Source organism: Oncorhynchus clarkii, chromosome 16 (assembly GCF_045791955.1).
Source record: "Oncorhynchus clarkii lewisi isolate Uvic-CL-2024 chromosome 16, UVic_Ocla_1.0, whole genome shotgun sequence".
NCBI lineage: Eukaryota > Metazoa > Chordata > Actinopteri > Salmoniformes > Salmonidae > Oncorhynchus > Oncorhynchus clarkii.
Genome location: NC_092162.1, coordinates 17,909,978 through 17,936,983, shown reverse-complemented (window position 1 = coordinate 17,936,983; position 27,006 = coordinate 17,909,978). Strand labels below are relative to the sequence as shown.

At 43.8% G+C, this 27,006-nt stretch overlaps 3 protein-coding genes across 3 annotated transcripts in view; 1 reads left to right on the top strand and 2 right to left on the bottom strand.

Moving 5' to 3' along the window:
* The window catches only part of LOC139368087 (acyl-CoA synthetase family member 2), a 30,890-nt gene extending 15,494 nt beyond the window's left edge, over nucleotides 1-15,396 (top strand). Inside the window, exons 8-16 of the mRNA XM_071106651.1 lie at nucleotides 52-203; nucleotides 348-439; nucleotides 647-723; nucleotides 12,506-12,613; nucleotides 13,290-13,441; nucleotides 13,538-13,679; nucleotides 13,783-13,893; nucleotides 14,000-14,068; nucleotides 14,537-15,396. Of these exons, the coding sequence (XP_070962752.1) occupies nucleotides 52-203; nucleotides 348-439; nucleotides 647-723; nucleotides 12,506-12,613; nucleotides 13,290-13,441; nucleotides 13,538-13,679; nucleotides 13,783-13,893; nucleotides 14,000-14,068; nucleotides 14,537-14,587 (954 nt within the window). The 3' untranslated portion in view covers nucleotides 14,588-15,396. The remainder of the gene's footprint in view (nucleotides 1-51; nucleotides 204-347; nucleotides 440-646; nucleotides 724-12,505; nucleotides 12,614-13,289; nucleotides 13,442-13,537; nucleotides 13,680-13,782; nucleotides 13,894-13,999; nucleotides 14,069-14,536) is intronic.
* Nucleotides 1,225-10,737, bottom strand: LOC139368088 (chondroadherin). The gene is made up of 4 exons (XM_071106652.1): nucleotides 9,096-10,737; nucleotides 3,199-3,362; nucleotides 2,804-2,953; nucleotides 1,225-2,315 (listed from the first exon to the last, which is right to left on the bottom strand). The coding sequence occupies exons 1-3, from the start codon at nucleotides 9,879-9,881 to the stop codon at nucleotides 2,812-2,814; spliced, it is 1,092 nt and encodes a 363-aa protein (XP_070962753.1). The 5' UTR covers nucleotides 9,882-10,737; the 3' UTR covers nucleotides 1,225-2,315; nucleotides 2,804-2,811.
* A 5,460-nt stretch (nucleotides 15,397-20,856) lies between the features above and the next one.
* On the bottom strand, nucleotides 20,857-23,217 carry LOC139368086 (armadillo repeat containing 7). Its single transcript, XM_071106650.1, has 4 exons — nucleotides 23,156-23,217; nucleotides 22,959-23,070; nucleotides 22,576-22,719; nucleotides 20,857-22,450 (listed from the first exon to the last, which is right to left on the bottom strand). The coding sequence occupies exons 2-4, from the start codon at nucleotides 23,047-23,049 to the stop codon at nucleotides 22,104-22,106; spliced, it is 582 nt and encodes a 193-aa protein (XP_070962751.1). The 5' UTR covers nucleotides 23,050-23,070; nucleotides 23,156-23,217; the 3' UTR covers nucleotides 20,857-22,103.
* Nucleotides 23,218-27,006: the final 3,789 nt, after the last annotated feature.

The following is a 27,006-nucleotide window of genomic DNA, read 5'->3' as shown; positions in this document are numbered from 1 at the left end:
TAAACATAGCCATAGAGTCACTAGGGTAGTCTTTAATCCATGTCCCCTCAGTCTCAGGTACGCGTGTGCCTGCCTGTGCCCATGTACCACTGCTTCGGCTCGGTGGGTGGTGGCATTGTCATGGCCACGCATGGCATCACGTTGGTCTCTCCCTCCACTGGGTACGACGGACGTGCCAACCTGGCAGCTATGGAGAGTGAAAGGTATGGCAGAAATAACTAAGTCCTGGTGGTAAACATGCATTCAGTGTTATTGAGGACATTTCTGGGACAGTAAACTGTGGTGTAGGTTGTGTGCTTTGCGCCTCGATCAAGTGTATCCACTTTTCCACCCCCTCCCTCCACCAGGTGTACCTTTGTCTATGGCACTCCTACTATGTACATCGACATGTTGGGCCAGCCTGACTTGGCCAAGTTTGACTTGTCGTCAGTGGAGGGAGGTGAGAGATCATGTTTTTAACTCCGCTCATTTGTTTCTGTTCTAATCATATTCTGGAAATCGGCTGGATTGAAGATGAGTTAGGATGGCCATTGATTGGGATGAAATCCTGCATACTCGGGGGTCCTGTAGGAGCGTTATTGAGCCATCTTTATATTGGTTATATCAAATGTACTGTATCTTAGATGTGTTTATTTATGCATTTTAGGCATCATGGCTGGTTCCCCGTGTCCACCTGAAATAGTGAAGAAGGTCATTTCTACCATGGGCATTAAGGAGTTCGTAGTGAGTCATGTTTTCTTAATTAAGTTAATTGATTAATTAAAGTTAGCTAAATGATTACTGAATATAATTTATTGTCCAGAGAGTTCACTCACCTGGTTTCCCAGGCCTGAGTCAGTCCCTGGTTAGAGGTGGAAGCTCAAAACCAGCTGTGGGGTAACCCTTCAGGACCACTACTGGGTACAGATAATATATTTTTTCGTTAGAGGGAGACATTTTCATACGAGAACGTCCTTCCAGATTCATTATTGCAGAGTTGTGTGCCGACCTCTACTCCTAGCGAGTTACAGGATGGGCATGCGTTTGTTTCAGCCCAGCACTAACTCACATGCTTTTGCTAATAAGATACACATCCAGACTTGGATTAGTTGAAGCAGGTGTGCTAGTGTTGGGCTGGGACAAACCCCCAAACTCTTTAGCTCCCTGGGAGTAAGGTTGGCCGCTCCTATGACATGATCTCTCTGTTAATATGTTAGCGCAGAGTAGTTGAAAATGGAATCAGTACAGACAAGGTTACATATTTATTTCTTAGATGACCCCCCAAAATATGATGTTCAATATACATTAAAAAAGATGCTGAAGAGTCAAATATTAAAGAGTTATGAAAGGGAAAGGGGGGTACCTACATGCTCCCAGAGTTTGGGAAGTCTTCAATGCCTATAGATAATCCATTGATTTAGCAGTAGAAAGTATCTTGTTTTCAATGTAAATCAATTACTTTAAATGAAATGTCACACAGTGTAAGCATTGCCACAGCAGTGGGAGTGGGGGGGGGGGGGGGGGGGGGGGGGTGGAAAAGGCTAAATATTTAGTCAAAGACTCAGACATGACACCTCTGCTACCTATTCTCTAATCCATTTTGAACTGTACAACATGTCCTCCTGTGATAACAGACCTAAAGGCACTGCAAACACTTCCAACCTCCATTCATGTAAGCATGATTATTATTTTTTTGTATCTCTGGGGAGATTGAATACATACAAAGGACAGTCTTTAAACGAAAGATACTGCTGGAGAACTGGACTCCTCTCTGTCATCTCTGACTATGTTCCTTTTCAACTTGCCGTTGCTCCATTATCTCATAAACCCGTTCAGAAAAAGTCCTTAGCCGCCTGCGCTGTGTTGTGTCATTTACCTTTGGTCAGAGTTTTGAGCGGAGTCGGGTCAAGTCACAATATGTCAAGGTCCGTTTTACGGTCACAGTCCTTTCAGGATGTTGTTTTCTCAGTCTGACAGAATTTCTCATGGGAGAAGCGAGACATGACCAACCGAGTGAACCACATTAAATAAAGGGAGACCTGGCCTGGAACATTCCATTTGGAAGGTTGTTAGGGGGGGCTTGGGGGATGATGCAGGCCGTTGCTGTAGCAGCAGGTGATGGGGTCCTGAGAGGTGAGGGTGTAAAGCTGGCTTTAGGGAGAGCGAGAGAAGGAGAGTCAACATGGCTGCTCGTCTGAATGTTGGTTGTGGGATGCATGATATTTGGCAGATAGTGAGATGGACGGTCTTTAAGTAGCAGTTAGCGTCGCTTTCTTTCTCTGCACACGTACCGAGCCTGTCACCTGGACAGGCCTTTCCCCTCTAGGCAGCGTTTCCTGTGGAAAGACACAAACATCAGCAGCCAAGTCAAACAGTCTGCCCTCCAATTGTTCAACGCCATGACCGGGACACACTGTTCTTTTCTGGACAGGACCCCAAGGCCAAGATGGGAAAATAACAGCCAGAGGACAGAAGACAGAGTTCTGAGGGAAAAGAAGAATGTCAAGCTAGGCCGGTCCAAACCCATCCCCCGACCTTAAGTGCTATCGTTTCAATCCAATGTCATGTTGTGCCAAGTCCCCAAACACATAAATACAATCCTTTTGTAAGAATTCAAACCGTGAGGAAAGCATTGAAGCCAGAAGGGGACCAACAAAAATGTGAAATATGTATCACAATGCATATGACTGCAACATCTCAAGTCTGATACTGAGAAACTCTTAGGCTTGCTAAGCTCAGCTCATAACTTCACTTGACTGAGGTTTCAACTTGCCTATTTACGGACTAGTTTTGTATTTCGTCGAGTCATCGTCAGTCAGGTTACCTGTGTTTTTAATGGCGTGTGCCCTTCTTGGCTCTCTTTGTCTTAACTGTGCAGTCGCTGAAGGCAGAGCTGTCCCTGATCTGCTTTCCTCTCTGTGAGGACGGAGCGGCACAGAGCGCATCAGGGCGCTGGCGGCTAGAATCCATCCACCTAGTGGAGGGAAACCGAGAGAATCAGACATACAGGGTCTTGGAAGTTCTCTCTCGCGGTTTGGATAATATGTTTGCTAATCAAGGTTTTAGAATGTTGAAATGTATTCATGGATTCCGTTTAGTGTGCATATCAAATAGACAACTGTTTGTGTGTGGGTTTTCTACCAGTCTACCAGTTCTACCAGTCAGTTCCAGGTAAGAATTCCTACTGTATGTGTGTGTAAAGGTGAGGTCATTACTTACTTGCGCAGAGGGGCTAGCGTGCAGGTGCAGCTCCAGGGGTTGTTGGCGAGCGTGAGGTTGGTGATGCTGGTGAACTCCAGGCTCTTGGGCAGGGACTTGAGCTTGTTGTTGTCCAAGTGCAGAGACTTGATGGCCGTCATGCCGTTGAACGCCCCGTCAGAAAACTACAGGCAGACAGATATAAGACACAGTCTAGGAGGCTTTTCAGTTTCATCAGAAGAGGTAGACTTCGACGAGAGATATTTAAACCATAATGTCATGACCAAGAATAGTCTCGTCCTTCAAATCCAAAAGTAGTTAATTGCAAGTATAAAAGCTTCATGTGACTGATTTGAAATCCCTGAATTCAACTATTGAAACCCTGAACTCAACAATAAGGTAGATCTCCCCTTTCTCACATGGCAGGGAAGGCATGCCTGGTGCTGTAAATGGATGTAGAATTTGCAGTTAAACCTCATCCTTAATATCTGTCATAGGGCAGACAGCGATGCTTGGTAGAGGGGATTGTTTTTTTTTCTACAGCAATGTCACTCTGTCTGACATGAAAGCCTCCACTCATAACTGGTTCCTGTACCGTTGCTTATGTAAACTGGACTGTCTCACCCCTCCCTTCTCCCAAACTTCATACGCATTTTCTGAGGCTGCTAAAAACTCCACAGAGGTGCAAGATGAGCTGATGCACCCTGTTATGTTTCAGCGTGAATAATTGGGTAATATTTGGTTGAGACGTTGATCAATGGGATTACAACCTATATTCACCCACTCAAAGTTAGTTGAATTTCCAACGTGTTATCACTGTACTTTCAATCATCTAAGAGCACAACCAAATTCCAATGGAAAAACAATGTCTGGTTTTTGGTTTAGTTGTCACCCAAACGTGTATCGCTACGCTTTCAACCATTTTTAAAAGCACCAAATGGGAATACAATGTCAATATTTATTTGTTGTGTAAATAAACAAAATATCTATCACTGTGTTTCATTTAATAGCAGAACCAAATGACCTGGCTTGCAATTGAGATGACATAAAAAGTACATGGTGCAAGTGATCAATGATGTTCAAGATTCTGCACAGAATATTACAGCAATTGTGAGGATCTCCACAGACTTGTGATTACCTATGCATGCTATCTTGAACATTCACGCTTTTATATGATTACATATAAAATAAATGTATAGTTACAGTAACCCTAATATGGCCATGGTTGTGTTACTCATTTTAAGGTTGAATGTTACATTAGTTTGTAAGATAACTTTAGGCTATTTACTGTATTACAAAAGTAACATTGAATTGTGTTTGGTTGACAACGCAACCAAATATCAACATTTTAAAAGGAGATATAGGCATATCTACTTCTTGGATGGGCTTAATCCTATTCTTTAACTTGTATTTTTGGTTGAGTTGGAGACATGAATTCAACATATAATTTGTTAACTTGTCTACAGAAGTACCTGTCCTTTTCAATCAACCAGAGCTTGAAACCCTAGGCTTATTTTATTGTTTATTTTTAGTTGAATTCTGGGTTGAATTGAAACAATAGTTGTTGACTTTGTAAATGCTATATAGGCCTAAATAGCATCATTGATGATATGAGTGAAAGTATGGTCACATTTAATTTGTTCTGTTAAACCTACCCTTTTGGAATGACTTTGATAGCATGAGTGAGATCTTAACAATCATTCTCATCATAGCACATTGGTAATAGTCAGTGACAAATATCATAGCTAAGCAGGGCTTAGTTAAAACCTTGGATGGGAGACCAACAGGTAGCAGTAGATAGATCAGTTCTCCAGTAGGAGGTGCTGCCCAGCCTGTTTTTTTCAGATAGTGGATATAAATGTTGAAGATCTGACGTTGTTTTCAAGGTATCATTTTAGGGGAATTTGTACAGGGTTTGTCTGTTGAAATTTGGTTAACATGATGACATAATCCTGTGGTTGAAATTTGACTCTCAAAACAACCGTTTTTCCAAATCCAATGTATTTTCCACGTCACAAAATGTTGACAAATCACTTTGAAAGAACGTTGACTCAACCCGTTTGTCCAGTGGGTTGGCTCTTAGCCTCTTAACAGGGCGTGAAGGAGGTTCCGGGGGCAGCCGTGAGAGGAGGGTGGGCTTTTGCAACATGTTATGTAAGACTATAAGAGATGAGGCTGTTGATTGAGGTGTCTTTTGGAAATTTCCACTGCAGAAGGGCGCAAGTGCCAAGGTGGAGGCTTCTGGTAATTTGCAGCAATGGAAGATGGATGACTTCCATCGTGGCCAGGTTGTTTTTGCTCTCTTTTTTTAGTCTCTCTCTCTGAGCCACTTCTCTGCCAAGAACGCTTGCAAAGGGCCCAATTGTCCATTCACCTATGCAAGCTAAAAATACCCGTCCTTCATGGGCTACGGAACACCCTGCCTCTATTTACCTGTCTCCTAACCCTTACTGACCTGTTGGCAGGACCCTCCTGCCAAGGGGAAAAAACACACTGAAAATTCTAGAATTTGGCTGGTACAGTACATGCTTGGATACGGGCTAGCAAACAAAAACACCCTAAAAATACCCACATTTGACTGGAAAATTGCTTTTTACTCTCCCCCACCATGTGCCCCCCCCCCCGCCACCCCAAAACCTTGCCATCTCACACTGCTTTCCCCTCACTTTCACTGGTACAGTCTGCCTGAGAGATGCTTGTTATTTTACCATTTCCCCTGTGGAATCTCTCCATACTGTATTATGATTTGAAAAACTCAAATATTGGATTAACTGAGTTTGGAATGAATGGGCAGCAGCAAGCTAACCCCTCAATCAGTATATGTGATAAGTGTCTCGAGGCATACCTTTCCCATCTCTCCACTCAGGCCTTGACTGGGGTTCATTCAACCTTGTTACCTCTTACATTGTTACGCTATGCGTTACTAGGTGTAGGATCGACGATTATCTCTAGACAGGAAACCATTTCCTGTGCTCTCTGGACTGTGTCTGCTGTTGTTCCCTGAACTATATAGCCTTGGAGTGTCTGTATGACAGTTCAAAACTCCTTCCCCACCAAAGGATGGAAGCTAGCCAGATCTTAAAAACCTTGTCGGGCTGCACCATTTAAGTGTAATGAGGCGGTCACCCACCTCACACACCAACCTGAACCTCAGGAATGATCAAGACCTGCGTCAACGCCGCCCACTCACTGCATGGTCAAGGATATCTCGGGCTATGCTTCAGGAACCCTTGTATGATGGTGTGTCTGGGTTTACAGTACTGTACGAGCTGAAGCTGAAGAGTGTGATGCTTACTAGGTGATGCCACCTGACATTGTTTGAAATCTCCCAATTAGGACGGCATGTATGTGTCGCCCATATCTCCTTAATATAAACAGCAGGGACCGGATCCCTCCGCCAACTCCACTTCTTGTCCTCACCAAGCTAAATTGGACATGAATCCAATCTTCAGCGCCAACAGTCCACCAACCAACTACAGTTCTATATGGGAATGGAGAAACGTAAGACTAGAATACCACTCCTCTCTCCCACTGTGCAATCCTCCTGACCTACACACTTTCAGGGGAAGAGATCTCTTTGTACCACACCATATGGCGAGCAGAGCAATCAGGGCTAAAACACCGGCTAAAACCACAGGCAACTGTTTTGCCGACAAACAGCCCGAGACAGAGATCCCGCTGGTCTCAGCACGTGCATCCTGACCCAAAGCCTGTGTGACCTATTTTCTTCCCATATGGGTGGATAAGTCATAAGGATCTTATTAGGTTACAGTTAGAGCGATGCGGAGAAAGTGCACAATGTCTATACATCACACACATATAGTACCAGTCAAAAGTTTAGACACACCTACTCATTCAGGGGTTTTTCTTTATTTTTTCTACATTGTAGAATAATAGTGAAGATATCAAAACTATGAAATAACACATATGGAATCATGTAGTAACCCAAAAAAGTGTTAAACAAATCAAAATATATTTTATATTACATATTCTTGACAGCTTTGCACACTGTTGGCATTCTCTCAACCAGCTTCATGCGGTAGTCACCTGGAATGCATTTCAATTTACAGGTGTGCCTTAAAATTACATTTGTGGAATTTCTTTCCTCCTTAATGCATTTGAGACAATCAGTTGTGTTGTGACAGGGTAGGGGTGGTAAAAGACCAAGTCCATATTACGACAATCCATCATTTCTTTAAGGTGAGTCAATTCGGAAAATTTCAAGACCTTTGAAAGTTCCTTCAAGTGCAGTCGCAAAACCATAAAGCGCTATGATGAAACTGGCTCTTATGAGGACTGCGACAGGAAAGGAAGACCCAGAGGTACTTCTGCTGCAGAGGATAAGTTCATTAGAGTTACCTGCCTCGGAAATTGCAGCCCAAATAAATGCTTCAGAGTTTCAGTAACAGACACATCTCAACATCAACTGTTCAGAGGAGACTGCGTGAATTGCTGCAAAGAAACCACTACGTAAGAACACCAATAATAAGAAGAGACCTGCTTGGGCCAAGAAACACGAGCAATGGACATTAGACTGGTGGAAATCTGTCCAAATTTGAGATTTTTGGTTCCAACCGCTGTGTATTTGTAAGACGCAGAGTAGGTGAATGGGTGATCTCTGCATGTGTGGTTCCCATTGTGAAGCATGGAGGTGTGGGGGTGCTTTGCTGGTGGTCTGTGATTTATTTAGAATTCAAGGCTCACTTAGCCAGCATGGCTCCCACAGCATCCTGCAGCAATACACCATCCATTCTGGTTTGGGCTTAGTGGGACTATCATTTGTTTGTCAACAGGACAATGACCCAACGCACTTCCAGGCTGTGTAAGGGCTGTTTGACCAAAGAGAGTGATTGAGTGCTGCATCAGATGACCTGGCCTCCACAATCAGCTGACCTAAATCTAATTGAGATGGTTTGGGATGAGTTGGATGCAGAGTGAAGGAAAAGCAGCCAACAAGTGCTCAGCATATGTGGGAACTCCTTCAAGACTGTTGGAAAAGCATTCCTCAAATATAAAATATATTTTGATTTCATTTAACACTTTTTTTTGTTACTACATGATTTCATGTGTTATTTCATAGTTTTGATATCTTCACTATTATTCTACAATGTAGAAAATAGTACAAATAAAGAAAAACCATTGAATGGGTAGGTGTGTCCAAACCTTTGACTGATACTGTGTGTTTAAAAAAATATATATATATACACTCCAATGTTCGTCCTAATATTTCTATATTTAGATTTGTGAATATTGTTAGATATTACTGCACTGTTGGAGCTAGGAACACAAGGATTTTGCTACACCCGCAATAACATCTAAGTATGTACGCAACCAATAAAATTTGATTTGAGTATTCCACTCTCATAAATTTGAACTGTCAGTGATCATATGATGAATGGTAGCAATCTACTAAACCACCTCACATTATTATCTGCCCTCCTCAGGCTACAGTACGCAACCACAGAACTGGGAAAAGAGAAACAACTTTTGGCTACTAGAAAAGAGGGAGTTGGCCGGTGGCAAGCCAGACTGTACATATAAATAGCAGATGAAATATGGCAAGCCAGAACCAAAACAAACAAACAACAAGCCTCCCTAATCCACAGGGTTGCTAGAGTAGACAAGAATACAAAATATGTATACTTACTGAAGCTTTCTCTGTCTCCTGAATGGCTAACTGCGTCAAATAAATGAGATTCAGGTTGCATGAAATGGATCTGTTGTAAATGTTCAATATTCTAAGGTTTTGAAATGAATTGTTATCTACTCGTCATAGTAGACTTATTTACCACATCCATGTTATTGCCTTGCCGTTCTCTTAAAGTTTCAATCCCCGCTTGATTCTTCCCAACTCAATAAGCACCTTGCACCCACAAAAATGACCCACACCCATCCCACAAACAATCTGAGAGACTAACCTTCTCCAGACCCATGCCGTCCAGGTGCAGCTTCTCCATGTAGCGTCCGAAGCTCTGGAAGGCGTTGTCAGGGATGCTTCTCAGGGGGTTCTTGGCCAGGCTCAGTTCCTCCACCACTCTCAGCTTGCTCAAGGCCAGACTAGGGTAGGTGGACAGCCTGTTCCTGTCAAGGTGCAGGATGGCCAGGTTCTCTACTTCGTCCAGAGAGCCCGGCTGCAGCGAGCTCATCTCATTGCCACTCATGTGCAGCCAGCGCAGGTCCTTGGCTCCGGCGAAGGTGCCTGGCTTGATGTCGCGCAGCTTGTTATCGTTGAGCTGCAGGATGAACAGGTTGATCATGGGCGAGAAGATACCCTTGGGTAGGTCGCTGATGCGGTTGCCGTCCAGGTAGAGGTAGGTGAGCTCGGTGAGGTCCTCGAAGGCACCCGGCTTGATGCTGGTGATCTCGTTGTTGGACAGGTAGAGGTAGATCAGCTTCTTGAGCCCCTTGAAGGCCTGTCCGCCGATCTCGCGGAGCTGGCAGTGCTGCATGTGCAACGAGATGAGACCCTTGCTGCTGGCGAAGGAGCCGGTGGGCAGGCTGCCCAAGTTGTTCCGCTGCAGGTTGAGCAGACGGGTGGCCTCGGACACCTGTGGAATATTCTTTAGCCCCACGTTGTCACAGATGACGTGCTGCAGGTCCCCGTGGCAGTGACACAGGGCCGGGCACTGGCTGGGAGCACCCCATACCACCGGGCCAAGGACCAGCAGGTATGGCCAGACCGAGAGGAAGCTCACACACCGCATGCTGACGCTGCTACTCTAGACTTTTGTCTGTCCACCTTATCGGTCTTCTGCCTCTTCCTGAGAGCTTCTTTTCACTGCTTGGCAGGCACTCCAAGCTAGAAAAAGTCCTCCAGAAAGTCTCAGGGCGAGAGAGGATTCCGAGAGGGAAGGCAAGAGGTGAGCTGGTGTGAGAGAGTGAGTGTGCGACTGAGAGAAAAGGGGGGCAGTGCAAAAAAATATTCACTTGGGGCTTTGAGAGGAGGACGGCACGGCGCTGAACAGAACACAGCACTATTTATAACATTTATTTGAGGAAAAATCTGAGGAGGGCTCACCGAGGTGTTACGTGGAGACGGCTGCAAGAGGAAGTCAAGTGTCTCCGAGAGTTTAACTCTGCGCACACAGTTCGGGATCTTCCACTGACCATAGGGAGCTCAACTAAATTCCCCTAACTTCTGGTTAAAATTTCTAAAAAGCTTCCAGATCTTCTGCATGAGACATTTAATCAAACAGTTTTTGTGCGTGCATAAGTTTCAGTTGCTTGTTATGTTTAGCAGGCAAAGGATCTCTAGGTCATTTTAGTTATATAAGATATATATATATATATATATAATAAACATTGCACTCTCAAGAAGGGCAAAATGTGCTTCCAAATCAAATACAGTGTCTTGGTGGATCAAGCCAATATAGCAATGGTCTGTATACCTGTACAGGTTACCTGGATTTTTGTTGGGTAGATAAGAGGCCCTCCACAGGCCGTGGCCATTGTCAGTCATTTCTAAAATAGTTGCCTGAGTGTAGTCAGGCGGTAGGTAAGAGATTTAAGGTTCCAGTGTTTAGGGTTCTAGACGTCTCTATTGTTTTTCAGTCTGCAGTCAGAGGAAAAGGAGCTCCTTTGTGGCTGTTTTATAACCCATAATCGTCACCAGATGGTTGGCAAGTGGCGGGACTCCTTTTCAAGTCCAAAAAATGTGAAATGGTCCCTCTTCACCTCACTAATAGAAGGTTTCAAATGCCCAGTTTCATGCCTGCGTGCATATTTTCTACTATTTTGAAAAGGAGTAGGGTGTTACAATGGTCTTTGTGGTCACTCTCACTTTCCAAATAGAGGCAAGGTTGTGTCTGGCTGAATTGAGTTTCAGCAGATAGTGTATGTTTAGAAATCACAATATTTTTCATTAGCTTTCACTCAGAGGTGTGTGTGGCTCTGAGTGGGCCTTAACCAACCAGATGTGAGACCTTGGTCTCGAGCGCTGATCCATTGGCTACTTGAAATTGACCAGGAGCATGAGGGGAAAGAGACAGGAAGGGATGGAGGGAGAGAGAGAGCGAAGTTGTCCACTTCAGCCCTTGGGCTTGCTGGCTCAGCTCCTATGACGCTTTGGCCTCAGAAGGGTGTGTTTATGAGTCCGATGGACACTCTCATGATAAGTGGAATCTCGAGTTTACTTAAGAAATCTAGCATTTTATCGGGAACGTCTTTCTCCTGGCTGCCCAGGCGAACATTCTCCCCATCCCCAAACGGCTCCTTCAATGCCTTTCTGTTCACCAGTGATGACCTTACTCTGCCACTCTATCACTACTGGACTTGGCCCTCAGAAGGATGTGCTTGTGGCAGCAGATGAATCGTCTAGCGAGCGCTTCAGAGGACGAAACCATTGCTGACTCCATTGGTCCTGCTATATAAAATCTTAGCCTTCATTTCACTCAACTTACAACTTCTGCCGACGACCCAGTTGAAATTTGTCAATTTAAAAACGGTAATCAAGAAAAGGTTATCAAGAGGACTCCCTGGTCAGTGAAAGGCCACAGCAGGACATATGTATGGGGTGAGGTTTACAGAGGGGAAAGGGGGCAGGCACCATCCTACTGCACAGGTGTGCCAGTTGTCAGGGGGGCACCACATACCTCACTGAGCTCCAATGCCCTGGCTTGCCTGCTGACTCACCCCCTGCCCCTCGCTGACTCAGCTGGTCCTAGCCTTGGAACTGTGAAGTCACGCTGACGTCCGGTACTGACAGGAAACTGTCCACCAGACAGTGGGCCCAGTGCATCAAAGCTGGGACCGAGAGACTGACAAACAGCTTCTATCTCAAGGCCATCAGACATCACTAACATTGAGTGGCTGCTGACAACACACTGACTAAAATCTCAAGCCACTTTAATAAAAATTGGAAGTAATAAATGTATCACTAGCCACTTTAAACAATGCCACTTTATATAATGTTTGCATACCCTACATTACTCATCTCATATGTATATACACTGTACTCTATACCATCTACTGCATCTTGCCTATGCAGTTCGGCCATCACTCCTTCATATATTTATGTACATATTCTTATTCATCCCTTTACACTTGTGTGTATATGGTAGTTGTTGTGAAATTGTTACTTGTTAGATATTACTGCATGGTCGGAACTAGAAGCACAAGCATTTCGCTGCTCTCGCATTAACATCTGCTAACCATGTGTATGTGACAAATATGATTTGGTAGACAGACGGACAGACTTTTCCATGCCCCCTCAGTCACCTTCTCCGACTACCTCTGCAAATGACACAGGGTTGTAGAACGTCAAGAATAGCACCGTGGTGATACTGTATGTTTTAATTGAACAGTGTGTGGTTTCACTTTGGATTGACAGATTGCCTATGGAACCACAGAGAACAGCCCTGTGTCATTCTGTGGCTTCCCAACAGACAATTTGGAGAGGAAGTCAGAGACTGTTGGGTGCATTGCCAGTCACATAGAGGTACGTCTCATCCACCTGAGTCGTTTATGTGCATATGTTTTAATGTCTTTACTTCTATTATACAATAAGTATATTTATGTCTGTTAAAGGGATAACTCGGGATTTTGGCAATGAAGCCCTTACACTGTGTATAAGACAGTAGTTTTGGAATTGTTAGTTAGATTACTTGTTGGTTATTACTGCATTGTCGGAACTAGAAGCACAAGCATTTCGCTACACTCGCATTAACATCTGCTAACCATGTGTATGTGACAAATAAAATTTGATTTGTATCTACTTCCCCAGAGTCAGATGAACTCTTGGATACCATTTTTATCTCTGCTTGCAGTTTGAAGGAAGTTGCTAACGAGCCCTAGCGCAATTGCTAACTAACATTAGAACAATGACTGGAAGTCTATCTGTTACCATAACTTCCAGTCATTGGGCTAACACTAGTTAGCGTTGGCTCGCAAAACGACCTCTAACCTCCTTCATACTGAACGCAGAGACATAAAAATGGTATCCACAAGTTCACCTGACTTTCCATTCCCCAAAATCCTGAACTGTCCCTTTTAAGCATGACTAAAGTATATATATGTTACAGCAGAACTGCTGGGAGCATTGATTTGTATTATCGTAATGGTAACTGACTGCAGTAGAGTCACACCCTATTGTGCTCATCACTGCTGTTCCTCAGGCTAAGGTAGTTGACCCTGGCTCTGGTCAGCTCATGCCTCTCGGGATATCAGGAGAGCTGATGATCAGGGGCTACTGTGTAATGCTGGAGTACTGGGGGGATGTCGCCAAGACAGACGAGTGCATTGCCAAAGACCGCTGGTATAAGACTGGGTGAGTGGACAGGTCTGGTCCCATACACCTCCCCAAAATGCTGATGTCTCAACTTTGACTTATGCGTCATACATGTGTCCTTATACCCATATGCAGTGACATCGCCAGCCTGGACAAGTATGGCTTCTGCCGCATCGAGGGTCGAATCAAGGACATGATCATCCGAGGAGGGGAGAACATATACCCAGCTGAGATTGAGCAGTTCCTACACACCCACCCTAAAGTCCAGGAGGCACAGGTGAATTCTCAATCCGTTTGTTTATATATGCTTGAACAGAAGCAGAAGGATCGTTTTCTAGGGAAATGACTGCTAATGTCGTTTCTTTCTCGCTCTCTATCAGGTGATTGGAATAAAGGATGAGCGTATGGGAGAGGAGGTGTGTGCCTGCCTCAAGCTGAAGGCGGGACAGGATTGCAGTGCAGAGGACATTAAAGCTTACTGCAAGGGAAAGGTGAGAGATTGAATGAAAGAAGAAGAAAGGTTCTGCGACATCCTGCTGTGCCTAGCCTAAATCCTTGAAACGTACTGTTATTCTGTTTTATCTTCTTTCCCCTCAGATTGCTCATTTCAAGATCCCACGCTATGTAACATTTGTGAATGACTATCCGCTCACAGTTTCAGGAAAGGTAATCTCTCAAACCATATACTCTTACTCAAAGCTAAGCTGACATGCCCCATAATGTATGTTTCTACATGAACGCTGACCAACATTTTGTTTTGTATTTGTTTATACAATTCTGAAGACATAATCAGGAAGCTTAAGTAATTGTCAGAGACAAATTAGTTTTGATGAACAGTCCATTGCATAAACTGTATGTTCCTCGTGGTCCTCAGTCTCGCTCAAGACACTTCAAAACCATTTAGAAATGGAGAGTAATTTGAGTAGCCCAGTCCCCCTCTGTCTCTAGACAGAAGGAAACCGAGCTATTAAGCAGTCTGCACGCAGCAGTCCTGCTAAACACATTCAGAGGGCGTCATGTTGGAGGGAGTCACGAACCACCACGGCTGTCTGGTCGATCTGAGAAACCACCCTGACATAAAACACTGTATTTAATACAAAGACTTATTCTCTCCTTTTTAAATTCCTCTTTCAGATCCAGAAGAACAAACTGCGTGAGCAGACAGAGAAGTTTCTGGCACTGTGAAGGTCTGTGAAGTAAAGAGAGAAAGTCGGGCTAGACATGGTGGCTCATATCTCCGGCACATGGCATATGTTTTCGCTCCACTCTGCCAAAGCACCTGCTGAAATCAGTCATTATGGCTGAATTTATACAGGCAGCCCAATTCTTATCTTTTATCCACTAATATTTTTTTTTTAAAGAGCTAATGTGAAAAGATCTGATGTGATTGGTCAAAAGACCAATAATTGGAAAAGATATCTAAATTGGGCAGCCTAAGGGCTGAAGATCCACTTTACAGAGTGATTGACAATTAAAGGCAATGTTCCCGCAGTCACGGAGGCTGCATTCACGGTAAACACAGAAATGACCTTTCAATTTTAAACGTGGATCTTCCGCGATATGGATTGAATGCAGCCTTAAGTGCCATCATTTGTGCCTTGTTTAGTGCAAACCTTTTTGCAGAACCCATTGGACTAATGCTATGTTTTAGCAGGCACAGTTTAACAGGAAAGCGAAGCCATGTACAGCAGTCAGATAAACATTGACAGCCAAATGATTTTACTGTATTGACAGCCTTGAAACCACCTCATCAATCTGTGACTCGGAGCTCTATTCAGTCTGTAAAATCGAAGCGTTACAGATTCCGCGATTTTATAAAATGTAAAAGGTAATTTCCAATTGAGCCGACATCTGCAGGGTTTAACGCTGAAGCGGGAACATTGCCTTTACATTTCAGTGAAGCTGTACTTCGGCGACGTAGATCGAATAGCGAGCGTCCTTATATTACAGCTGCCTATATGTCAAAATAAAAAACATGTACCTTACCATTAAAAGTTGGGCGTAGGTGTCTGTGTTTTTGTTGGAGGACAGAAGCCATTAGCTTTTTCATTGATCTCAGTGGCAGGTGGATGGCTGTTAAGCCTCTGGAAAGCCTCTCAAACACACCTATAGAAGCATGCAGACACACAGCTGGATAAGATTTCCACTCAGGTTTTGTTTTTCCAGGATACCTATCCTCTGCACCCAACACTTGTCTGAGCCCGGTATGCAGTATTTCTGGATGAGAAACTCAGACCCTGCCCTGTCAGAGGGCCAAGAAGATCACAGATGCAGCCTACTTGAGACCTGCTAGTCAAATACTTGAATACCAAATAGGAAAATACAGTGGCAAGAAAAAGTATGTGAATCTTTCGGAATTACCTGGATTTCTGCATAAATTGGTTATAAAATCTGATCATCTAAGTCACAACAATAGACAGTCTGCTTAAACTAATAACACGTGTGTCTTTATCGAACACACCATGTAAACATTCAGTGTAAGGTGGAAAAAGTATGTGAACCCTTGGATTTAATAACTGGTTGACTCTCCCTTTGGCAATAAACCAAACGTTTTCTGTAGTTGCGGATCAGACCTGAACAACGTTCAGGAGGAATTTTGGACCATTCATTTTTACAAAACTGTTTCAGTTCAGCAATATTCTTAGGATGTCTGGTGTGAACTGCTCTCTTGAGGTCATGCCACAGCATTTTAAATCGGGTTGAGGTCAGGACTGACTGTGCCACTCCAGAAGGTGTATTTTCTTCTGTTGAAGCCATTCTGTTGTTGATTTACTTCTGTGTTTTTGGTCGTTGTCCTGTTGCATCACCCAACTTCTGTTGAGCTTCAATTGTCTAGTCGTGTCTGAATCCTGGCTTAGGAAGACCACCAAAAACCTTGACATTTCCATTCCTAACTATAACATTTTCCGACAAGATAGAACTGCCAAAGGGGGCAGTGTTGCAATTTACTGCAAAGATAACCTGCAGAGTTCTGTCTTTCTATCCAGGTCTGTACCCAAACAATGAGCTTCTACTTCTAAAAATGTACCTATCCAGAAACAAATCTCTCACCGTTGCCGCTTGCTATAGACCACCCTCTGCCCCCAGCTGTGCCCTCGACACCATATGTGGTTTGATTGCCCCCCATCTATCTTCTGAGCTCATGCTGCTAGGTGACCTAAACTGGGACATGCTTAACACCCCGGACATCCTACAATCTAAGCTTGATGCCCTCAATCTCACACAATTTATCAATGAACCTACCAGATATAACCCCAAATCCGTAAACACGGGCACCCTCATAGATATCATCCTAACTAACTCACCCCCCAAATACACCTCTGCTGTTTTCAACCAAGATCTCAGCAATCCTCATTGCCTGCATCCGTAATGGGTCTGCGAGCAAACGACCACCCCTCATCACTGTCAAACGCTCCCTAAAACACTTCTGCGAGCAGGCTTTTCTAATCGACCTGGCCGGGGTATCCTGGAACGACATTGACCTCATCCCGACAGTAGAGGATGCCTGGTTATTCTTTAAAAGTGCCTTCCTCACCATCTTAAATAGGCATGCCCCATTCAAAAAATGTAGAACCAGGAATAGATATAGCCCTTGGTTCACTCCAGACCTGTCTGCCCTTGACCAGCACAAAAACATCCTGTGGTGTTCTGCATTAGCATCGAATAGCCCCCGTGATATGCAACTTTTCAGGGAAGTTAGAAACCAATATACACAGGCAGTTAGGAAAGCTAAGGCTAGCTTTTTTTTAAAAAAATTTTTACCCCTTTTTCTCCCCAATTTCGTAGTATCCAATTGTTGTAGTAGCTACTATCTTGTCTCATCGCTACAACTCCCGTACGGGCTCGGGAGAGATGAAGGTTGAAAGTCATGCGTCCTCCGATACACAACCAACCAAGCCGCTGCTTCTTTAACACAGCGCACATCCAACCCGGAAGCCAGCCGCACCAATGCGCCGGAGGAAACACCGTGCACCTGGCCACCTTGGCTAGCGTACACTGCGCCCAGCCCGCCACAGGAGTCGCTGGTGCGCGATGAGACAAGGACACCCCTACCGACCAAGCCCTCCCTAACCCGGGCGACGCTAGGCCAATTGTGCGTCGCCCCACGGACCTCCCGGTCGCGGCCGGTTACGACAGAGCCTGGGCACGAACCCAGGACTCTGATGGCACAGCTGGCGCTGCAGTACAGCGCCCTTAGCCACTGCGCCACCCGGGAGGCAAGGCTAGCTTTTTTAAACAGAAATTTGCATCCTGCAGTACAAACTCAAGAAAGTTCTGGGACACTGTAAAGTCCATGGAGAATAAGAGCACCTCATCCCAGCTACCCACTGCTCTGAGGCTAGGAAACACTGTTACAACTGACAAATCCACTATAATTGAGAATTTCAATAAGCATTTCTCTACAGCTGGCTATGCTTTCCACCTGGCCACCCCTACCCCGGGCAACTGCCCGGCACCCTCCACAGCAACCCGCCCAAGCCCCCACCATTTCTCCTTCACCCAAATCCAGATAGCTGATGTTCTGAAAGATATGCAAAATCTGGACCCCTACAAATCAGCCGGGCTAGACAATCTGGACCCTCTCTTTCTTAAATTATCTGCCGAAATTGTTGCAACCCATATTACTAGCCTGTTCAACCTCTTTCGTATCGTCTGAGATTCCTAAAGATTGGAAAGCTGCCGCGGTCATCCCCCTCTTCAAAGGGGGAAGACACTCTAGACCCAAACTGCTACAGACCTATATCTATTCTACCCTGCAGCTCTTAAGGTCTTCGAAAGCCAAGTTAACAAATTACAGACCATTTTGAATCACACCGTACCTTCTCCGCTATGCAATCTGGTTTCCGAGCTGGTCATGGGTGCACCTCAGCCACGCTCAAGGTCCTTAACGATATCATAACCGCCATCGATAAGAGACATTACTGTGCAGCTGTATTCATCGACCTGGCCAAGGCTTTCGACTCTGTCAATCACCACATTCTTATTGGCAGACTCAACAGCCTTGGTTTCTCAAATGATTGCCTCGCCTGGTTCACCAACTACTTCTCTGATAGAGCTCAGTGTGTCAAATCGGAGGGCCTGTTGCCCGGACCTCTGACAGTCTTTATGGGGGTGCCACAGGGTTCAATTCTCGGGCTGACTCTCTTCTCTGTATACATCAATGATGTCGATCTTGCTACTGGTGATTCTCTAATCCACCTCTACACAGATGACAACATTCTGTATACTTCTGGCCCTTCTTTGGACACTGTGTTAACTAACCTCCAGACGAGCTTCAATGCCACACAACTCTCCTTCCGTGGCCTCCAACTGCTCTTAAACACAAATAAAACTAAATGCATGCTATTCAAATGATCATTGCCCGCCCATCCAGCATCACTACTCTGGACGGCTCGGACTTAGAATACGTGGATAACTACAAATACCTAGGTGTCTGGCTAGACTGTAAACTCTCCTTCCAGACTCACATTAAGCATCTCCAATCAAAAATTAAATCTAGAATCGGCTTCCTATTTCACAACAAAGCTTCCTTCACTCATGCTGCCAAACATACCCTCGTAAAACTGTCCATCCTACCGATGTCATCTATAAAATAGCCTTCAACACTCTACTCAGCAAAATGGATGTAGTCTATCACAGTGCCATCCGTTTTGTCACCAAAGCCCCATATACTACCCACCACTGCGACCTGTACGCTCTCGTTGGCTGGCCCTCGCTTCATACTCGTCGCCAAACCCACTGGCTACAGGTTATCTACAAGTCTCTGCTAGGTAAAGCCCCGCCCTATCTCAGCTCGCTGGTCACCATAGCAGCACCCACTCGTAACACACGCTCCAGCAGGTATATCTCACTGGTCACCCCCAAAGCCAATTCCTCCTTTGGTCGCCTTTCCTTCCAGTTCTCTGTGGCCACTGACTGGAACGAACTGCAAAAATCACTGAAGCTGGAGATTCCCATCTCCCTCACTAGCTTTAAGAACCAGCTGTCAGAGCAGCTCACAGATCACTGCACCTGTTCATAGCCCATCTATCTACCTCATTCCCATACTGTATTTATTTATTTATTTAGCTCCTTTTGCACCACAGTATCTCTACTTGCACATCCATCTTTTGCACATCTACCATTCGTGTTTAATTGCCATATTGTAATTACTTCGCCACCATGGCCTATTTGTTGCCTTAACTCCCCTATTTGACCTTATTTGCACTCACTGTATATAGACTTCACTTTCTACTGTATTATTGACTGTTTTGTTCATTCCATGTTTAACTCTGTTATGTGTCGAACTGCTATGCTTTATCTTGGCCAGGTCGCAGTTGCAAATGAGAACTTGTTCTCAACTAGCTTACCTGGTTAAATAAAGGTGAAATAAAAATTTAAAAAAATTGGCGGACAGATACATTCTCCTGCAAAATGTCTTGATAAACTTGAATTCATTTTCCCGTCGATGATAGCAAGCTGTTCAGGCCCTGAGGCAGCAAAGCAGCCCCAAACCATGATGCTCCTTCCACCATACTTTACAGTTGGGATGAGGTTTTGATGTTGGTGTGCTGTGCCTTTTTTTCTCCACACAGTGTTGTGTGTCCCTGCCAAACAACTCAACTTTAGTTTAATCTGTCCACAGAATATTTTGCCAGAAGCGCTTTGGAACAGCCAGGTGCTCTTTTGCGAACTTCAGACGTGCAGCAATGGTTTTTTTGGACAGCAGTGGCTTCTTCCATGGTGTCCTCCCATGAACACCATTCTTGTTTAGTGTTTTATGTATTGTAGACTTGTCAGAGATGTTAGCATGTTCCAGAGATTTCTGTAAGTCTTTAGCTGACATTCTAGGATTCTTCTTAACCTCATTGAGCATTCTGCGCTGTGCTCTTGCAGTCATCTTTGCAGGACGGCCACTCCAAGAGGAGAGTAGCAACAGTGCTTTCTTCATTTACAGACCATTTGTCTTACCGTGGACCGATGAGCATCAAGGCTTTTAGAGATACTTTTGTAACCCTTTCCAGCTTTATGCAAGTCAACAATTCTTAATCTTCGGTCTCCTGAGACCTCTTTTGTTCAATCCATGGTTCACATCAGGTAATGCTTCTTGTGAATGACAAGTTTTGTGAGTGTTTTTATAGAGCAAGGCAGCTCTAACCAACATCTCCAATCTCGTCTCCTTGATTAGACTCCAGGTTAGCTGACTCCTGAAGCTTTTGGAGAAGTCATTAGCCTACACATACTTTTTCCAACCTACACTGAATGTTAAATTATGTATTCAATATATACAAGAAAAATAAAATAACTTCTTAGTTTAATCACACTGTCTATTGTTGTGACTAAGATGATCAAATTTTATGACTAATTTATGCAGAAATCCAGGTAATTCCAGATTTCACATTTTTTGCCACTGTACTTTATTGGGACCATGTTTGTATCTAAGGAATGCATTGAATTTGATGAAAAATACTGAGTTTGCTGAATGCAGAGACTTTATTGGGACCATATGTCAAGATGTCACTGGATAGAATAGTAATGGGTCGCAGACGACTGCAGGAGATTCGGCTCAATATTGACCAGCTTTGGTGGAATACGCCTGAGCAAGACACTGCACAGAATCACTGATCTCCGAATCCCAATGTATTCCAACTCAAGATTAGCCATGCAACTGATCCTCTGGAATGTGAATGACCGGCCCAACACCACGTTTTTCTCCACCAAAGCTGGAATGTGGCCCACCAGACCAAACCAGATTCCATCCTTGTGACGCTGCAGCATCTGTGATGGAGAGAACCCACACGTTCCAGAGGGATTTGGAGATCAGTGAATCTTTGCAGTGACTTTCTCTTGCCAATCCCTTTTAATGTGCTGAGTAACTTCAGTCAAAGGGGACATAAGAGCTTATGTCATCTCTAAATCGGCAATAACTAACTGGGATGAAGTGAGTCGACAGAGTCAACTGAGTCTTAAGTCCATACTGTCAATAGCTAAGAGCAACCGAGCGAGTTAACATCACAGCTTTCAACGGCAAAGCATAGCAGTGGTGTTGTCTCATGTGGTACTGAAGTGTAAAGCAATTTTAAATTGGAAAGTATGTTTGTTACAAAGTCCTCCATCGCGAGTCAGTGTTTTGTACACTGTGTAGGAGTGCACAAAGAACACCTTCCTAATATTGAGTTAGGAAGGTGTTTTTCCCTCAGAACAGCCTCAATTCGTCAGGGCATGAACTCTACAAGGTGTCAAGCTTTCCACAGGGATGCTGGCCCATGTTGACTCAAATTCTTCCCACAGTTGTCAAGTTGGCTGGATATCCTTTGGGTGGTGGACCATTCTTGATACACACAGGAAACGGTTGAGTGTGAAAATCGATCAGCGTTGCCGTTCTTGACACAAACCAGTGCACCTGGAATCTATTACCATAACTCATTCAAAGCCACTTAAATATTTTGCCTTGCCCATTCACCCTCAATGGCACACAATCCATGTCTCAATTGTCTCAAGGATTAAAAATAATTATTTAACCCGTCTCCTTCCCTTCATCTACACTGACTGAAGTGGACTTAACAAGTGACATCAATAAGGGATCATAGCTTACACCTGGTCAGTCTATGCCATGGAAAGAGCAGGTGTTCTTAATGTTTTGTACACTCGGTGTATGTGATTCTCTGTTAATTTCTCAGAGATCAGACATCAGATCTAGCGATCATGTCTCCAGACTAGCCTAGTCCTTAGGCAAGGGGATCCCCAGTGCTGTAGGATGGTGTCCCTGCATCTGTGCCTCTGCCCTGGCCACCTGCTCCTCAGTGCAGCAGTCCTGGAGGAACACAGAGGCCAGGTTATGCAGGCGTGGGCTCTGGGAGATGGAAAAACGCAGCATGCACTGTAGCACTGCGGTGTCGGTGGTTTGGGTGCGTGATGCAGCGGTGGTGAGATTCATGAGTGTGGTGATGGCAGATAGCACCGTCTCCTCCCGGCGGCTGGACAGGCATCCCGTAACCAAGGGGATTGCTTCGCTCTGCAGGATCTGGTCACGGCATTCCCGATCCATACTCAGGTTACATAGACCCCCTGGGAATGCACAGAAGCACTCCATGATGGAGAGATTCTCCTTTTGAACATCTGAATTTAAGTTATGTATCATTTATACATGATCTTATGTATTTCACAACTAGTGTCCCTTGTGCCATACTCACCTATCCCAAACTCCACAAAGTTCTCATTTTCCTCTGTGAGCATGTCCAAGAAGAGATCAGTAACCTGAAGGGTTCTCAGGTCCTCCAGGTTCCTAGGATCATAGGCGAAGTTGGCCAAGTTGGCCAGCACTTGCTCTTTCGCCTCTAGAAGAAATGGACAATTCGATAGTAATGTTAGCTAATGCCAACCACATGGTCAAATAAAGACTCAATTAGTTATATATGGTGTAGTAAGATTTAGCTAGAATATAATCAAACAGGAGGTCTATCATCCACCAAATCATTACCATGGCTTCTGCATTCTAAAACATTAGCTACACCAATGTCTACATATTATATTAACCATGATATAGCCTACTCTACTGCATTAGCTAGCAACGTACCATCACTGTCAGTGTCCTGAAACTCAGTGACAAGCGTCTGCAGGTATTCAAACCGATCAGATCCCGTCGCAGAATGTCCTTTTCCCGACATGTGTTCACTTCGTCACAGTTACTATGAATAAAATATCGATTGATATATTTACAATGACGAACGTTCACTCAATATAAATAAAGTAATAATCTTCACATTTTAATACCAGTGTTGTTGCCGGATGTTTGGGAAGCATTGGTCCGTCCTCGAATTGTTTCTCCAACGGGACACGGTCCTTAATGTAGTTGGTTCCTACTAAATGGTTCCTACTAAACGTGTTTCGTAATGAAGGGAGGGGTGATCCGGCGGAAGTCGTTGTACGTGCATCTTTTGCGTTCTTGGGGAGGTCACGGTACAGTTGTTGCAAGATACTAGTGAAATAAGAATATTTGGACGGACAACAGTTACTAATTTTGCAAAATTTCGGACAAGTCTAGTGGTGGTGGTTGTCTACCATGAAGCAACATCAACTGTCTGCCATAAAGCGCCTTACAAAACCAATTTTATTTGGAACATTAATCGTGGGACTGGCCACTGCTTTCTTCAACAGGTGATCCCCTTTCATTAATGTTTCTAGCTAGCTATGTAACTGTATTCTGTCTGGTAAAGGGCAATCAATGACCCATTAACTATAGACGGTCTATAATTGCTCTTCACTTAGTAGCCTGTCTGTGTTGTCCTATTTGCAGGGAAATACTACATTAATGTCAACCCTGAATTCATCCTAAAAACGTAATTCAATGACACAATTTAATTTACTTATGACTGACTGCCCATTTGTTGTTAGAGGTGGTTGAACATGTCTTTGGACCCCTATCTAGTGCTTAATGGTGTACTGCCAATGTCAGTTTGACTGCCAATAGTGAGTGTGTAATAATAATCTAGTGAAACGCTAGCCCAATAATGGACTAAAGGAGCCTTATAGTCCAAGGACATTACATGTTCTGTTTAGAGGAGCCAAGTCGCCTCAACGTGAATCCTAATTAACGCGAATTGATTCTCAATTGTGGTATGATTACAGAAACATAAAGCCCTCTACTTTGAAATCACACGAAAAAAATTCATGAATGCAAAATATAGTTACTAAAGATTGGACTCTTTTTCAATTTTCGCCTAAAACGACATCCCCAAATCTAACCTCCTGTAGCTCAGGACCTGAAGCAAGGATATACATATTCTTGATACCATTTGAAAGAAAACACTTTGAAGTTTGTGGAAATGTGAAATTAATGTAGGAGAATAGCACATTAGATCTGGTTAAAGATAATACAAACAAAAAAACATGGTTTTTTTTCCATCATCTGAAATGCAAGAGAAAGTCCAAAGTATTATTCCAGTTAAGGCGCAATTTAGATTTTGGCCACTATGTAGCAGCAGTGTATGTGCAACGTTTTAGACTGGTCCAATGAACCATTGCATTTCTGTTCAAAATGTTGTATCATGTCTGCCCAAATGTGCCTAATTAGTTTAAAACATTTAAGTTCATAATTGCGCGCTCTCCTCAAATAATAGCATGGTATTCTTTCACTGTAATAGCTACTGTAAATTGGACAGATTAACAATAATTTAAGTTTTCTGCCCATATCAGATACGTCTATGTCCTGGGAAATGTTCTTGTTATTTACAACCTCATGCTAATCACATTAGTGCACGTTAGCTCAACCTTCCCGCTGGGGGGACACCAATCCTGTAGAGGTTTTTTACCGATTTAAACACAGTTTCAGCCGACAGTATTGTTCAGTGACAACACGTTTGTCAAATCAATTACATTTTATTGGTCACATACACATATTTTGCAATGTTATTGTGGGTGTAGCGAAATGCTTATATTCCTAGCTCCAACAGTGCAGTAATACCTAACAATACACGCAATTCCAAAAAAGGTAAAAGGAATTAAGAGAGAGAGAATTATTTCAACGAGCAATGTCCAGAGTCCGGTAATATAAAGGTATGAGGTTGTGAAAACCCATTATGGATAGTATATGCATAGAAAAGGTATACAACAAAAATCACTGAAGCTGGAGACGCATATCTCCCTAACTAACTTCAAGCAGCTCACAGATCATTGCACCTGTACATAGCCCATCTGTAAATAGCCCATCCAACTACCTCATCCTCATATTATTTATTTTTTGCTCCTTTGCACCCCAGTATCTCGACTTGCACATTCATCTTCTGCACACCTATCACTCCAGTGTTAATTGCTCAATTGTAATTACTTCGCCGCTGCGGCCTATTTATTGCCTTACATCCCTAATCTTACCTCATTTGCACACACTGTATATAGATTTTTTTCTATTGTGTTATTGACTGTACGTTTGTTTATTCCATGTGTAACTCTGTGTTGTTGCTTGTGTCGCACTGCTTTGCTTTATCTTGGCCAGGTCGCAGTTGTAAATAAGAACTTGTTCTCAACTGGCCTACCTGGTTAAATAAAGGTGAAAAAACAAAAACAGGCAGTGGAGGCTGCTGAGGGGAGAACGGCTCATAATAATGGCAGGAACGGAGCAAATGGAATGGTAAACACCTGGAAACCATGTGTTTGATACCATTCCACTCCAGTCATTACCCCAAGCCCCTTCTCCCCAATTAAGGTGCCACCAACCTCCTGTGAACAGAAGTATTGGTGTCCTTCCGTTTACACACAGGTGTTGATGGCCAATTAGCACAGGTAGACCTATGTCTTCGATCTGTGTTTTTATAAACAAGCTCTGTAACATGGAAATACGACCGTTTGGGAACCCTACCTCAGCTTTCAATTTCTAGGCGACATTCTGCCTTATCCCTACAGTTCTCAGCCATTCGCGTCGCCAACGACTACCTCGTGTGAACTACAATTCTGACACTGTGTTTTAACGTTTACAAACACAATGATCACCGCTTGCAATATGGCTTTTGAAACATATGGCCTTATCTTTCATCAGCGAGAAAAAAAATACTCACTGTAGCAGTTTTTTACAGATCCATACAGTTAGGGATGCCTACATTTGACGAAACTACACTTCCGCTACATGCTAGATAGCTAATTAGCACACACCCCTCATCTTCCTTAAACAAGCACCGTAACATGGAGATATGGCCCTGTCAAGGTGTACATCAATTTAACCTTTACATTTTTTTCAAAATAATTTATTGCTGATATGAAAGAGAGTTCTTATGTTTCCAAAACAGTACAGTAAGCGATGCGTGTAAACTTTCCGACTGAGCATCAGGGCTGTTAACAACCCCACCCCACAAAGAAAATACTATTGTCAATAGGCGCTAAAGCAGTTAGGCCTCGATTCTGAGCCGAGTTAAGCATGCATAAATGGAAAGTTTTTCCCTTTTATGCACTTCTCTCTATGCGTATTCAGACCTTTAACTTAAGCATGAGAATAGCATGCTGTTTACCTGCTATTTGTTTGGGGTGGAGATCTAAGAAATGAAGGTGTGGTGGTATCTACGGATTTACTGACCTGAGCCCTAGGACCATGCCCCAGGACTACCTGACATGATGACTCCTTGCTGTCCCCAGTCCACCTGACCGTGCTGCTGCTCCAGTTTCAACTGTTCTGCCTTATTATTATTCGACCATGCTGGTCATTTATGAACATTTGAACATCTTGGCCATGTTCTGTTATAATCTCCACCCGGCACAGCCAGAAGAGGACTGGCCACCCCACATAGCCTGGTTCCTCTCTAGGTTTCTTCCTAGGTTTTGGCCTTTCTAGGGAGTTTTTCCTAGCCACCGTGCTTCTACACCTGCATTGCTTGCTGTTTGGGGTTTTAGGCTGGGTTTCTGTACAGCACTTTGAGATATCAGCTGATGTACGAAGGGCTACATAAATACATTTGATTTGATTTAGGGCTCCGGAGTGTCTCAGCGGTCTAAGGCACTGTATGTCAGTGCTTGAGGCCGTCACTACAGACCCAGTGTCGTCCGGGTTTGGATGGTGTAGGCCGTCATTGTAAATAATAATTTGTTCTTAATCATTGTAAATAATAATTTGTTCTTAACTGACTTGCCTAGTTAAATGA